Source organism: Thermobia domestica, chromosome 8 (assembly GCF_964235325.1).
Source record: "Thermobia domestica chromosome 8, izTheDome1.hap1.1, whole genome shotgun sequence".
Lineage (NCBI taxonomy): Eukaryota > Metazoa > Arthropoda > Insecta > Zygentoma > Lepismatidae > Thermobia > Thermobia domestica.
Window position 1 is genome coordinate 23,486,302 of NC_137461.1, and position 16,968 is coordinate 23,503,269.

General features: G+C 36.5%; 1 protein-coding gene across 1 annotated transcript in view; it reads right to left on the reverse strand.

The window, feature by feature from the left end:
- Positions 1–1,331: 1,331 nt before the first annotated feature.
- LOC145692788 (BRCA1-associated protein) overlaps positions 1,332–16,968 on the reverse strand; it is a 41,989-nt gene continuing 26,352 nt past the window's right edge. Inside the window, exons 9-11 of the mRNA XM_081768263.1 lie at positions 16,424–16,528; positions 15,518–15,673; positions 1,332–11,588 (exon numbers count right to left, since the gene is read on the reverse strand). Coding sequence (XP_081624389.1) covers positions 11,409–11,588; positions 15,518–15,673; positions 16,424–16,528 — 441 coding nt within the window. The 3' untranslated portion in view covers positions 1,332–11,408. The remainder of the gene's footprint in view (positions 11,589–15,517; positions 15,674–16,423; positions 16,529–16,968) is intronic.

Sequence of the window (16,968 nt, forward strand, 5' to 3'; positions counted from 1 at the left end):
TTTTCGCTTTCAAGTGATTTATAGCGCCTGTCAGTTATGTTAACCCGCCGAGTCACAGGGTCATGCGGGTTGCATATAAATACGTTTATTTTTATACCTATGATGAACTAATAACAAAGGATTTGTACGTATGGACACCTGAATGGTCAATTATCTCAAGACACTGGTAATTGAAAATTAAAGTGATATGATAAAAACCATCTAGGGTCCACATCCTAACAACCCCCCAAAAATGAAAGAAATCGGTTCAGCCGTATTAGCGTGATGAGCGGACAAAGGATTTTTTGTACGTATTGACACCTGATTGGTCAATTATCTCAAGACACTGGTAATTGAAAATTAAAGTGATATGATAAAAACCATCTAGGGTCCAAATCCTAACAACCCCCCAAAAATGAAAGAAATCGGTTCAGCCGTATTAGCGTGATGAGCGGACAAAGGATTTTGTGCGTTCTCTTTTATATAAGGCAATAGTATTGAATGACCAAAGCATTGCAAGTTAAGATTTCAGCCTATGAAAGAATTATGGACAGTCCCGATATAGATATTTATCCAGCAAAATTCTGGCAAAAAAAAAATCGAAGTTCTGACCTTGAGGCTCCTGAAAAACTGTGCAAAAAACATGTTTATTTTTTCAGTTTTAATTGTTTTTGACAATGTTGCCATCACTTTCAGGCCCCGACAAAAAAAAAAAAAAAAAAAAAAATGTTATACACACGGATATTACATAATTGTCAACCACAAATCAGCGACGTGTCTCCCTCTGAAATTTTTTTTACGATTTTTTGACATTTTCAACACGGAAAAAAAAGGAACACGCGAATCGATGTTTTTGAAAGAAAAATGTTTACATTTACACCTACATCGTACCTGCATTCTGTGAAACTTTCAATATATTTGAACCATCCCCACCAGAATTAAATAATATTCAATTCTGAGCAATATGATCAGCTAATTCGGTACGGGAAGGGGGTCGAAATTTTTCTTTAGGTGGTTTTAGGTCAAAAGTAACATTTTGAGTCAATAATCGACCAATGTGGATCAAGGGCCGATTTCACTATCTTACTAGGAAAGACCCTTTGGTATTGGTTGCTTTTTGCTATATACACAATACACATTTCTCATTCATTACACCGTGGAAAAATTCCACCCTGACGAAGTGGAATTTTAGTGTCACGTGCTTCCTTTCAACCACTGGGCATAAAAACACTAAATTTGGTATATGAAAGTCTTGTATGAGTGACATTGGCTTGCACAAATTCAATACTAAGGATACAAAACTTAATTGCTAGTTTTACAAAAGATTGCGGGAAAAAATGAAAGAAGAATGGTAGAGCCAATATTTATTAGCTATCAACGATAAGAAAATAACAAAAAAAACTATCCACATACTTGTTCTCAAAATGAGATCGAAGTATTTTATTTAATAATACAACCCTGGTTTCCTATTATGAAATTCTCATTCGAGACACATCACTAATACACAAATAGCCGGCTCACAAAACACACAATGCTTTAGAATAACACTTTACAATGAATAATAATAATAACATATGTACAAATTAATTACAAATATACTATTTTATATTGACAATGTTAGACTGTTCAAAAATCGGGGAACAAATATCACAGGAAAATGATATTTTGTATTGAATATCGAAAAAGTGGTAACTAATATTTTCAACTTCCATTTTTAAATGAAGAAAGAAATTAACTTTGTTTGTTTAAATAGTATATTTTTAATCTGATTTTTCCTTTCAATTCTTCAAAGAAACTCTTTGATTCAATCCGAAGATTAATGGATATACTTTTAAATTTTTACACATAAAAATAGCCATTTTTATTGAGGATAAACAAATTATTCTTCAAGTGTGCTATACGAAGGGGTATCATAAAGTTCTAATTATCACCAGGAAGTTATTAAGATATGATGGTAAAAGTTTGTAGGTGTTATATTTGGTTCTTATGTGCATGATGTTAAGGAAATTAGCTCCTAATGATTTTTTTTCTTTACAAGGTGTACCAAAAGTGGCCAAAGTGCAAGACACATAAGGTTGAGACTTGCAATGTGATCAAGTTCCTGCATTTGAAGGGTAATAATGCCAGGCAAATTCATGACGACATGAAGGCTGTGTAAGGTGATGATTGTCCATCTTATGACACCATCGTAAAGTGGAAAAGGAAATTCTAAATTGATCATATGTCCCTCACAGACTACCCAACACCTGGAAGGCCATCCCTGACGGACGATGCGGCCACTGTGAAGAAAGTGGAGTGTTCAATCCTCGAAGACAGACGTGTAACCATCCAAACGATTATGAAATGAGACTGGTCTCAGTTATGGAGTGTGTGGAAAATTGTTTATGATGAACTTCACATGTCTAAGGTATCTGCGCACTAGATTCCTCGTTTGCTGACACCTTTTCAGAAGCAACAGCTCATTCATCTCAAGTTGCTGTCGGAAAAAACATGTGGCTTCCAGGTATTGCAGCATCCGCCTTATTTTCCTGACCTCACACCCAGAGACTTTTTCTTGTTTCCCCAAGTGAAGAAATCCTTTGCGTGGTCGCCATTTTGACAATACACAGATGACGTCATTCATGAGGTGTTAGAGTGGTTTAAAGCCCAATGTGCAGACTTCTACAATGACGGTATTCGTAAAGTGAAGGAACGCTTCGAGATGTGTAAATCTGGGTGGTGACTACATTGAGAGGAGTTAACAACTATAAATCACAATAATCCCTGTATCTTTTTTTCTTTTTAAAAAAATAATAATTAGAACTTCACTATACACCCTCGTATCTGGTACTATATAATCTGTATGCACTGAAGTTTCACTCAGTAATAACTGGCAAGAAAATCAACTAAATTTTACAAAAGTCATAATAATTCATAACAAAATTTAAAAGTTTGTAATTGATGAATCTTTACATATTTGGGTTATCACATAATACAAGCTGGCCTTAAAATATAAGGAACTTGTGGCCTTACGAAACATTCATAATATACAATGAATATGTACACTTTTGAGATAAAAAAAATCATGTTACTTAAAAGTCTTCAGGTAACATCTGCGAATACTGGTATTTTGAAGAGGCACTTATGCGCTACTAACAACATAACATATACAACAGTCTTAATGTTCTGTTTGAAACATTTAATAATAATTACAATAAATCGGTATTTTTTTTATATATATATACATTTGAAGGCAATACTATTAAAGCATAACCTTTTAACAGTGTTTTCCTCTTGATACTCAACTATCAAAGCATAATTATCACGATCAGAAGTTAGCCTGGGGTTATAATTATATGAAAACTTAATGTCAAGAAATTCTTGACCATGACTGGTACATGTTTCTTGTACTACATATTAATACCGTAAAATCAAAACTGGCCACCGTTTATTTATACAGAATATCTCCTAACTATTCAAGTGGCCAAATTACAAAGTAAGAATAGTACAAGGACTGTATTTACATTGTTGAACAGACACAGCGGCCAAATGAAGCACGTGGCGAACTTTATAATTTTACTGTACTTTTTTCCTTTTAAAAAAAAAGTCCTACACAATATTATGTAAAGTTTACTTATGCGTCTTTAATTCTGGAGATTATCTATTACATGATACACACACAAAGATGAAGCTTTTACCGTGGACTTTCAGATGATTTTACGTAGATAGAATTGCTTTAGAAACAGCATTATTTTAGAGAGAGATTAAATATTCATCATAAATATTTTTAAAAAGTCAATTTTTAACACGGGTACAAATAAATTCCGCCTCGTTCCTGTGGAGATCGAACCCAGGCAGTCCCGTTAGTAAGCAGACATCTTACCGTTACTCCGCGCTTCATCATATGAGAACTTAATTCATTGACAATAATAAATTTTCGAAGGCATTTTATTCAATTTCATTAGAAATTTCCCGATTTCTAAAATTTGAACAATCAGCATCAATACATTTCACAATAATCAGTTGATGACGACGTGATTGTACTGGTGCTAAGGTATTATTTTGATCTTCTTTAGTATTATTGTTATCAATTAAAAAAAAAAAAAAAAAAAGTTGAACCCTGTGTTGAAACTAAACATTTCCTGCTGAATTTGTCTTTCAGGTATTACTGACTCTTAAAATCCGAACCGCAATGTTAAAATAATTCACAGCCTAATTGGATTCGATCACATTGATATACAAATGAATAACGCTCTCCAAAGCTTATCATATGTAAATTTACCATCTGAAGCCATATCCGGATGAATTAACCTGACCTCGTTCTGATAATTACAGGAACAATTTCTCATTATCCATGAACGGTTGTAGAGTGTCATTCGTAAAGACTATGCCATAAAGATTCCAGCAAAATAGATTTTGAAAATGTTCAGCTCCGATCAGAAGCATGAAAAAGTGCACACAGTTTTGACTCACGCATATCAAACAATGAATAAACTTTAAGGAGATGCAATTCCAACACAAAAGGACTCGTCTTCTGTCAGATTATCTGCAAAATATTAGAGCAACAATATTGTAGGAGGGCAATTTTAAATAAAATCAAAATGCACAATTAGGCGTTTTCTTGGGAAGACTGAGAATTGATCAGGTTCCTCTCGAATTATAGAAGACAGTATAAATAACTTGTAAAATATACAGTAGAAAGTACATAACACAAAAACACTACATTCACAATTTGCTCGAGAAGATGTACTCCCAGGATCCAAAAAGTTCTAATGACATTGAATTTTAGGTATGTATGATCCAGCAAGAACATATTTCTCGTTCGTGTTCATACAGTATCTCTAAACTCAAATTCTTCTATATACGATGAAACTCGATGAGTTGTCGGGAACTATACATTATTAAAGTCATATATTTCTGAAAGAAATATTTTACAGGATTCTTTTCTATCTTCATATTTGCAATCAGACAGTATTAAGAAAGCATTAAGTAGCGGACTGATATCACTACCTAACAACATAACTAATCTTATGGCCCCCCAATATTCGATTGGTTACCACCTTTGTCCTTAGTGGATGAGTTTCCGCGTTACACTGACATGGAAAACATCCACTTTTATGATGCACATTTTGTCATCTTAAATCAGAATGAATCACCTTTCCCCTCTTTTTTCTTTTAATAAATCAACAATATAAGATTGAAGTGTTAATAACATGAGTTTTGAGCAACATATTATCTAAATAGAAGTATTTCGGCTTTGAAGTTCTCTCATCCAAAAATTAGGTCAAAGGTCTAGTACCAGGCAAAACGTTTAGAGCCTGACTTGGAGTTACGAGTCTTGGTTTATTTCTTGTGGGCAAAGAATGTGCTACCATCGAACATTCACCGTCATATCGTAGAAGTGTATGGTGAAAGAGCAATAAGTAGACATGTGGCGAAATGGTGTCCTGTTTATCAAGTGGGCAGAGAAGAAGTGGTAAATTGCAATAAGACAGAGAGCGGTCGTCCAAGTTCTGCAAAGACGGACACCAACGCGGCACGTGTGAAAGAAATGATTCAAAATTATTGAAGGATAACTGTTCGTGCAATTGCGTCAGAGCTGGGATTGGGCTATTATACCATGCAGTGTATCATGTCTGATGTGCTGCGTTATTCAAAGGTGTGTTTCCACTAAGTTCTACGTGTCTTATCCCGGGAGCAGAAAGACACATGGATGATATGTAGTCTCACATTTCTGAAGCGATACCACGCTGACGGCCAGAACTTCCTTGATCACATCATTACTGGATCATCATTTTGTCCCAACAAGACGCAGCATAGAGTGGAAACACGTTGGAACACCAACGAGAAAGAAGTTTAAGGCTACACCGTCTGCCGGTAAAGTTATGGTAACTATATTTGGGATTCATGCGGTATGAGCCTGATCGAGTAGAGAGTGATCATTCCGTTAACTGACGATCGTTATTGTACAACGCTGACCAGGTTACGTGAAGCCATCCAACGAAAATGCCCTGGAATATGAACAGGAGGTATCATCCTTCTGCACAACAATGCCAGGCTCCATAATGTTCACCAATCTTAAGTACTGCTCCAACAGTTGAAGTGCGAAGCCACCCCTCTATAGCCCAGATTTGGCTGCCAGTGAGTATTTCGTTTTTCCGGTATTGAAGCACGACCTCTCTGGGAGGTTAGCTTCAGACTGTGATGTGAAAACAACTGCTGAGAACTGGCTGAATGGGCAAGGACATGATTTCTATCAAGTCGGGTTAGACAAGTTGATTCTGCGTTCTGATAAATGCCTGAGTCTATTTGGTGATCATATGGAAAAGTGATTGGAACATATGCCGCTTTTCTCCTGTTTGTATTTTCTCTCTCTCTTCTTAATACATATACTTTTCCTCAGCTTTGTAATACGAAATTTAAGGTTATGCAGTTATGCTCAATAATGAATTTGTTTGACAATACTTAACTTTCTATTTAAAATTAAAAACAAATTGAAATCTGTTCATTTACCTATAGACTTAAAAAAAAAAAAAAAGTCATACTTATCCTGCATGTTCCTTTAAAAATAACTTCCGAACGAACTGATTCTTGCAATACAGTCTTCAGTACTGTACTGAAAGTCATACTCTCTATACTGAAGTAAACCAAATTAAAATTGATGATACTCGTTCCCAAGCTATTGACAAGATAAAATGTTGAGTGCGTACATTCACATTTATTGCGAACTGTACTAAGCTTAATATCAAAGAAAAACAACTGAAAATAGCTTTTGTAAAGAAAAAGGAAAATATGGCATTTTATGTTTATTTACGATGAGAACTCACAATAAACGGTTTGGGATTCTCATTTCGCAGTGGAGTGGTATTAGGTTCGATTCCTTCCACCACCATAATGACCTGAATTTTTCCCAAGCTTCTTCCTCAACCCTGTCAGTCAAATGCTGGGACAGTCCCTTTAATATAGGTTGTGGACAATTTTATTTCAAAATTCCTTCCTATATTCCATTGTTGTTTTCAGTGTAAAATGGTTTGTCTAGTGAGATTTGAGATTTTTTTAAAAAAAAAATAAACCAGTTCTATCAATGTATTAATAGAAACAGAGAACAGATCCCAACATGGAAGACTGACACAGCATATCGTGTTATTGCAAAGAAAGAAGTTGTTTGATTGACTTCTATGGTCAGAGAAGGAAGATGATTGACTTCTATGGTCAGAGAATGAAGATGATTGATTGACTTCTATGGTCAGAGAATGAAGATGATTGATTGACTTCTATGGTCAGAGAAGGAAGATGATTGATTGACTTCTATGGTCAGAGAAGGAAGATGACTGATTGACTTCTATTGTCAGAGAAGGGAAATGATTGATTGACTTGAAGTTTAAAGTTCCTTTCAGCACCGAGATTACATGAAACGTGTACCTACATCTTAACATACAATTTCGATTACATGAGCTCCTACAGGGAAAAAAAGAAGCACTGCAAATTTATGATGTTTACACAACATTATGTCTTGTTTTCTTGAAAAGTTGGAGTCCAGTATTACCAATGAAGATTACACCATTTTTTCAAAGAAAACCCAGATCTGGGTATATTTTGATTTAATACAGATTGTTTGAAAAGCTGATCTTTTTATTTTAGAATTTTGATTAGCAGCAAAATTGTAAGCTCTGAATCCAAGATCGATTTCCTTTTCTACATTTTTACTCTTATATAGAAAGCTGTTTTCTTTTAATGTTTCTTTAAACTGTTAAGAGGCAACACTAAGCACAAAGGACGCACATCTATGGAACAAGAACAGTCAATTTGAGTTACCACGACATTTAGCAACCACGAAAAAAACTCGTGATTAACTTTAAAAACCGCGAAGAAGTTTTGTTTTCTCACAGGAATTCCCGTCATGCGCTAACTTTCTTATTAAGACGACACATTCCAAGTACATGAGGACAATGGTAACCCCGTTTATAAGGAACATACAATGAAACCTATCTAAGTTGGTCATCGTTTAAAATTTTCTCAACGTCTGCTTACAGCCTTTTCAATTGAATTGACTGAATTTGATGTTATCTGACCTCTTCAATAGCCACAAATAGAAGGAAGGGAGAAAGTTTGATATGGACTGGTTCAACAGAAAACGAAATGTGATATTAGAGAATAAACGCAAGAAGGTAACAATAACAATATCTGTACCTGACAGCATAAAATGCGTTATAAAACAAAATACAACCAACCATTCGTTGCAGACCCCCGAAAGATATACAAAACTGGTCTTAACTCAGTTTCGCCAAAATTGGACTTAACGCGCTTCATGCTCTCAGGTACAGGTATCAGAAATGAATTTGAACTTACCATTCACCACGGAACATTTCGGTCTCATTCAACAAGTATCGAAAGAAAGAAATAAGAACAGATGGCAAGAAAAGGATGAATAAAGATGTTCTAGGCCTCGAGATTTAAAATCACTAAATAGTAGTTTAAATTCAATCAAAAAATAATGCCTAATTAGTTTATAGTGGCTTTTAACCACGTCATTTAGAACCCTTCATCATTACATTGTTTATTCCACTTGGCACCAGTTGGATACAGAGGTGCTCCGGAACGTAGTGGAAATGGCATAAATACGATATGAACTGTTAAGTTTGAAATTTATTCAAAATTATACTTGACCAAAATCGTTTAAAGGTGATCAAAAACATCTATATATGATGGGAGCTTATAGACATTTTGGGCTTCTCCGTGGCTAAGCGGTTAACATACGCGCTTTTGCCGTGGGAGACCCGGGTTCGATACCTGGCGGGAGCTCACGTGGTTCGGATTCCACGTTAATCAGTAGGTCTATGTCTCATATAGCCTTGCTGCTGAACGGGACGTTAAACTCAACTCAACTTATAATAGATATTTTATACTCTTTAATTCCCCTTCACTGAAAATCTTGTTACGTACAGATGCGAGTAAACTGGATTTTAAAATATACACTCAGTTGATTTTTGTTTTGATACCGCCCATCAACTGTAGCCTAATTCACTCCTTCCCTCTTTTTTCTGCCATTATACTCTCTAGCACATTCCTCATGATACAGTTCCTTCTTAGCCAATGTCCAAATCAATTTCTCTTCCTCTTTTCATTAAGACTAAAACCGTTCTTTTCTTCCCCCACCATTTCTGACAACCTTTCATTCGTTTTTCGCTTGACCCAGCTAATTCTCTCCATTCTTCTCCACACCCACATTTCGAAAGCTTCCAGTCGTTTTTCATCACTTTTGCATAATGTCCATGTTTCTGCCCCATACAGGATTTAGGATTTTAGATTTCTGGGCTTTCGGCATCTAAGGCCATTTAGCCCGTCACGTTTTTTGAGGGATGACGTCCCTCGGCGAGCAGACTATCCGGGGAAAGGGAAGGAAGGAAGAGACCTAGGACCTACAAGTTAGGTACCACCCCGGCATTTGCCTGGTGTGAATGAGGAAAACCCAGGAAAACCTCATTCAAGGTGTCTGGCCTGAAAAAGCGTTGTACACTTTTTCGACCGAGTGGCCCTACCGGGAAATTCTGCCCCATACAGTGTAATACTGCACTCGAAGCATTTCATGAGTTTTCCTCAACTATTTATTCAAGATCCCACAAAACAGACTTTTGTTCTTTCGCCATTCCTATTCTTGTATTTATTTCACGTTCGCACTTCATATCATCACTAACAATACTACTCAGGTATGGAAAACGAATCACCTGTTCTATTTTCTCCCCTCTTACTTCTACACTTGACACCGTCCGCTTCGTTCCAATCACCGTGGCTTTTGTCTTTCGAACTTGCATCCCATATTCTTCACAGTCTCTCAAATTTTCTTGCATTTCTTCCTTGATTTCCTTTTCTGATTTCGCAAGAAGCGCCATATCATCTGCAAACCGTAACCACTTAACCATTCTTCTTCCTACCGAAATTCGTTTTTATTATGTAGGCTCTTTTCATTGGTCATAATAGGTTCCACAACTTTGGCTGTAAATTTGACTGGCCAACTTAGGTAGTTTAAAAAGCATCTTTCTTAACGAGGTAAAAAAGTACGGCTCTTCTGTAAGTTCACTTCCACATTTCTTATTTCTAGTGAGTAATTGAAAGGTAATGAAGAATATGAAAGATGCAGACTCTAGGAAACGGTGTTAAATAATCGAATAACTGTTCCCAAAGCTTTTCTTACGTCAAGAAATTTGAGTGTGCAGTTAATGACATGACTGTTGGGCTCCAAATTATCACGATACGAAAGGTCTTGGAAACTATTATTACTTCATATACTAGTAATAACATTTTGAAGATACTATCTGACTTGCTTTGTAAATTTTTGATCACTTTCATTCTCTTTACGTTATTCAGTAAAATTACGAGGTTGATTCAGAAAGTAATGTCTTCAAGCCCACTACTTGTCCTGTTTATAATTAATGTATTGATGTTTAAGCTATAAAATGTCACTTGTTTCACCTTCTTATCTCTTCTCGTTCCAAAGTAATGGAGCAATCCATGGTATTCAGTGGTGACGTCAGGTTGAAACAGCAAGCTGTCACTGAATTTCTGTCTGCAGAAGGCTGTGCACCCAGGAACATTCATCGCCGGCGACGAGTTGAGGATACACCATTACGACCCGGAAACGACGTGTCAGTCGGTGGCATACCGCCACACGTCCTCTCCTCCGTTAAGAAGATTCAAAGTTGTCCCATCTGTTGACAAAGTGTTGATGACATTTTGCCTCATCTTGCGCCTTGCGACTTTTGGCTCTTTCCCAAACTCAAGGATCACCTTAAGGGCCAACGCTACAGTTGTGACGCAGAGGTAGAAGCACTAGTTCGGCAATGGTGTTGCCCGCAGCCACTACAATTCTTCGCCGATGGCATGAAAAACCTTGTTTCGCGTTGGCGCAATTGTGTTGCCCGTAATAGGGACTATGTCGAAAAATGATGCCACTATATATAGCTGACACTGCAAGCTTTCCATTGATACCTGTATTGGTGCTATCTGTCAAACACAAATGAAAGTATCACTTTGAAGTCATTACTTTCTGAATCACCCTCGTATATATAAAGTGGTGATGAACTTAGCCAAGGGTTTTTAAGTAAATGACCAAGTTAAACTATAGTAGACAGTACACAGCTTTTGCTGTATCATTCTCTCACCTTCACATTTAAACTTTTAAAACGATTGCTTAAAAACTTATTTTTAATATGGTCTAGAATCTTTCATTTAAAAACACAGTATACAAAGCAACATGAAAGGAAAGAAATATAACAATAATACAATCAATGTTATGTTTTTACGCGCGCATAATACAGTCTTTTCATCACATATGACAGTGCTTAAAAACTCAAGAACAGTTTTCATAAATTATTGCCTCGCTGCTTCAACAGTTCAAGTCTTACACACACACACACACACACACACATCACGTTATCAATATTATACACCTACTACCTTCGTCGCCTTCGATGCTTTCCTTGAGTTGACTGAGATGTTGCAGAGCTCGCCGCATCGCCAATCACAATCTGGCCTTCTGCAATTTCATCTCGGTTGGGAGACTGGGCTATTTTATTCTGAGCTTCAAGGTAAAACATCACGTCTCGAAGCTGCTCCTGTAACTCACGAATTTCCTACAAAAGTCACGAGAACAAAATATTGAGTATATGTGAAAATATAAAAATTAAAACACTAGTTCTTTTTTCTCTCTCTCTCTATTTCCTACAGTTACATTTTATTTCTTATACAGGGTGATTCGAATGAAAACCTTAAAAGTGCTATAAAATGCTGAAAAGTTGTATGGTGGAATTGGTATTTGGCAGTAGTGTTCCTTGAGTTTCACAAAATGACAGACAGATGACAGAGTGATCTACAGCACAGAAGACGGAAACAAAATTAGTACGAAGACGACCGCGCCCTAGCAACATCCACCGCGTTAGAGCAGCGATCTGTAATGTGTTCTGCGAGTAGTGAGGATGTCAAAGCTACTGAAATTATCGTAGGATGACAGCACAGTACGGTGATTCGTGTTTGTCCCTGCAGCAAGTGTACGAGTAGTGTAGAAAGTTTAAAAATGGCGTATGTGGAGGATGCCCCACGACCGGGGCAGGCTCATCGCGTAGTAACGATCAAAAACAGTGCTTTAGTGGAAGAGCTTATAAAGGATAACAGGCGTATTACTCTGAAAGAAACAGCCACCATTATGAACATTAGTGTTGGTTCAGCGCACAATATTGTCCATAACGTTCAATAAAATTTCTGTAAGATGCGTACCGTCAATTTGACAGCTGAACTAAGACTGTCGCGTTGATGCCTGTGAAGAACTATTGCGTCATTTCCACGTCGAAGGTGATTCATTGCTGGAAAGAATCGTTACAGGTGATGAGACCTGGGTTCACTACCACCAACCAGAAACAAAAAGATCGAGTAAGGAACGGTGCCATAGCTCATCAATGAAACCCAAAAAATTCTGCACTCAACCATCAGCTGGAAAAGTCATGCTCTCTCTCTTCTGGGATGCAAAGGGAGTCATTTTGGAACATTACATGGAGAGGGGGCAGCAATAACCAGTACTTCTTACTTATATCTGCTCACAAGCCAACTTCGCCCGGCAATTCGGAATAAACAAGGACTTCTGACTTCAGGTGCATTGTTACAGCATAACTCTCGACCGTGTATACTGCCCGTTTGACAGTTAAGACTATCCAGGATTTGAAATTTGAATGTCTCCCGTACCCACCTTATTCACCGACCTCGCCCCTAGTGAGTTTCATGTGCTTGGACCGCTCAAAGAAACGCTGAGAGGCAAGCATTTCAGAAGTGATAAAGAGCTGAAAACCGCGGATTATGAGTGGCTATAGTCACGACTAAAAGACTTTTTCAAATCTTAACCTGGCGCGTAGGGGTAAAATATATCCCCAGTTAGTTTCATTTTTAGAAGAGAAGTTACATTTTCATTTTTAGAAGAGAGGTTACTAGAATTTTAAGATTTGTTAATGCTTCGTTATAAAGAAAAGGTTATAAGGATATCCCCTGCAAGAGATCTAATCAAAATTGCCATTAGTTAATGAGAAACAAAATATTTAATGGAGGTATATTTTATCACCACGCGACTACTTACGATACAAAATTTGACGCGCCTGGTTAAGGGTTGAACGTAACATCCACACACTTCCGAAGCGTTGGAACACTTGAATTGAATGTCAGGGAGACTACGTTCAAAAATAATAGGTATGTTTTCTCTTAATTGTTATAATATAATATTTACAGCACTTTTAAGATTTTCATTTTGAATCACCCTCGTATATCCAAAATAAAAATATAAGTAACAGATGGCTCACGTATCTATTTACTATTATGAAATACCACTGAACAGAGGGAAAATTCTAATAATTATAAATTTTTTTCAACAAAAAAGATAACCGACTTCAACATAGCATTCGTTGAGGTGTTTCACGATCTAGCTCCGAAGATTACCACCAGATCCTAAAGGAATTTATATGAGATCACCGGGAAGATGTACTCTTTGAAAAAGAAAAAGGAAAAAAAAAAATCAAAATTGGTGCATGTCGAAGTTATGCGTGAGCATACGCACAAACAGGGCCGGATTTAGGGGGGACACCGGAGCACGTGCACCTCCCCCTACCCTCCGTTCTAAATATACACTATCTAAAGTGAGAAACTGGCAGTAGAAATAGCAATACTTTCCTAAAATTTCATGTCATGTTTCCGATTCGGGCTTAAAAGAAAGCGGTTTTGCTAAACACAATAGTTTAAGTCAGTTTCTCATACACATCACAGATGCCTAAAGGCATTTAAAACAATTTAAATTTGATTCAAATGTACTGATAGTTATTGGTGCACCCCCCTCAGAAAATCCTGGATCCAGTCCTGCCCACAAATATATATTTATAAAAGGATTAAATTTAGGACTTCTTTTTTTTTAATTTGCTAGATAGATTACAATATAATCAACTGACAACTGTTAAATAAATAAATAAAAAATTCACAAACGGTTATGGTGTTGTCCAACTGAGTATTGCGTGTTCAGAACTTAGAATCTTCCAATACCATTATTTCTGGCTTTCTCTCCCGGAATTCTTCGCTACTTTCTCATTGAAGGAATTCCCCAAGTTGTATGCACAGCTTGTTACTCACGTAAGCATCCGCAGATAGATGTCTATCCTGCAATTGGCACTACTTGTCCATTCTGACAACTCGCTGCGCGCACGTGGTGCTCAATGCTGTGTTGCCAGCTTTTGCCTCGGGTATTAAAACACGAAATTATTCATTGCAAGTAAATCTCAGTTTTATAAAATTAAATGACACAGAAGAGAACTAAAAAGAATGCTCTCAGTAACCAGCAGGTCCACTACTCAAGTTCACATTCGACTAAAACAATGTGCATTTTTTTTATATTCAAACTGGCAACGTACGGAAAGGGTAGAATGTTTGCCATTGCAGAGGGAGAGAAATGAGCCACTATAATTGGCTGATCGTGCTGTTGCCATAGAAACAGTTCTTCTTGCCTGACTGTTATCATCACGTGCAGGAAGGAAAAAACAGAGGAAAGCAACTGTCAGAAAGGACAAGTAGTATCAAATGAATTTTAAACAGTGTGTAATGGGTTGACATTGGAAATAAAATAAATTAATTTGATCAGAAGAAATACTACAGTGAGTGAAATCGAGTAAGCGTTTAATAGTTGGACATACATATATATGTAATTTCGCGTTGCTTTCTCAGCGAGCTTCAACACACAAAGAGGAAGCAGCACAAATGTAGGACGAAGAATACCTAGAACTATGCTGCAATGACCCGTTAAGATTTTATTTCCATCGCAAAGAAACAAATAACTAACGGAGTAAGGACTCTTTAGTTTTAATCTGTTTATACATGGAAAGAAATTCACCGACAATATGATTCTTCAAGCAACATTGTTTCCGTATTGAATTGGTGGTAGTGATGATGATGATGTCGGTTTTTCCCTCTATTACTAAAGTGTTTTCAAAACTAAAAACAAATTGATGTTTGGAGAAGCACGTGGTACGCTGTTGCCACTTCGCACGCATCGTGAGTCATCAGTTGGAACTGTCCTGTGAGTCTTAACGAAAAAGGAACATTTCTAAATCTTGGTTTGTTTAGAATGGATGAAAGGATATGTTTGTCGTCCCAGTTTGTACATGTTGTTAAAGGGGCCCTTTCTCCCCTTCCCCCCTTCAAATCACTTCCACGTACAAAGAAACGAAATGCGCTTCTTTCCTTCTGAAAACACGTGTTTCCTATGTAGCGGCAACATTGGAATGTTGAGGTCTGTTGCCAAGGAAACCCTCCACCCACTGTTGCTAAAATGGCGTTTATGATTAGACCCTCGCTGAGTGACCGCAAGAACTATGTGACGTAGATTCCCTTCTTCAAAACAAATTCGTACGTGTTTTTGAGCTGTCAATTTGTTTCTAGTTTTGAAAGCACTTTATATATATAAGTCTTAGAACCAAAAGATGATTTGGTAAAATTTTGCACGGTTTATAGTATTCTCAAGATCAAGAATAGATTTTGTTACCTGATCCTTTTCGTGACGATAATCCGAGAACTTCTTCTCCAAATCCTTGAATTTCTCCTGCCAAATGGATTGATTCTGCTGGAAGCTCTTACTCATTTGACGTTCTTCTTGAAGATCTGCTTGTGTTGTGTTCAATTTTGTCGACAGTTGTTGTATCTTAAAGAGAAAAACACAAACCGTCAAACAAAATATTCAAACATCAAACTACATTTTACTAATATTTTAGAAAGGATCACACTCATTATTTTAAGATTTACTTACATCGTGTAGCAGGACACTTCGGGTCCTTCAACTGATTAAAATGAGTAGAATAAATAAATAAATAAAAGGAAAAGATAATTATACATCAGAAGGCTGCCATCAAACTCATGTCCAGAATTACTAGTTTCAATACATTCTGGGACTATTTGAAAATATATATTCAAATTATCCGAACATTATAATCTAATTTTTGACTAATTCTGAGTATAACTTCAATCCCAGAACTTTTGTTTTAATGAGAAAGGGCTCCATCATTTTTAGACTAGGGTCCGCACTGAAATTCTGATACTGATTTCCCTGAATTACCAGGACTGAGTAAGTAAATTTTCCTTGTGAATACTGTAATTTATAGTTATGTTACAAAAATAGACTTTTTAAATCGACTTCCAGCATTCCCATGGCTGTCAAACACTAAACATTTATTTTTAAATGTAATATAAGGTTACTTTCTTACTGTAAATATTTGCTGTGAGAGTCGGGCTTCCTGCATTTGGAATACAATAAAGAACTATTATTATTATTATTCTGCCTGTTGCAAGTTTTCAGACTAACAGGCAATAAGGACATTGGAAAAAGTTATAAAAATCAACGTAAGAGTGTCTTCAACAGAATATGGTACTGAAAAAAAAAAAAAAAAATCCTTACCTTTTTCTCATGTGTTTGCTTTTCTCGAGTAAGTACTGCTATTTTGCTTTGAAGCTTCTGGTTTTCCTCTATCACTTTCTTTGCTTTCTCTTTCAACTCTTCCCGCTGAAAATTACACAAATTATTTACAATCGCAATAAAAAGACAAAGGTAAAACAAAGATACGAATAAAGTATAACGATAATATATTGCTCATTACTTTTTTAAATGAGAATTTTTATTTCTTTTGTTATGTCTATTTTAATACATATGACTTAGGATTGTACTAGTCTACTGAAAGAAAACCTCCGATGATCCTGATCATTCGAACTCAAAACAACACAACGACATTACTGAATAAATGTGGTTAATTCTGGAGCTCTCAGTCTCTAGAACAGATATCCTTCGTCCTTACTGACAGAACTAGTGCTGTGCTGGTATAATACTCCTTTGAAGCCATTTATAACCAATATTGTTTCCATTCCACGACGGAATGAAGTTGTTCTACAGGTTAACGGTGATGGTCTCACGACGTATTAATCAATTCCTTTGAATATTCCGAGTCT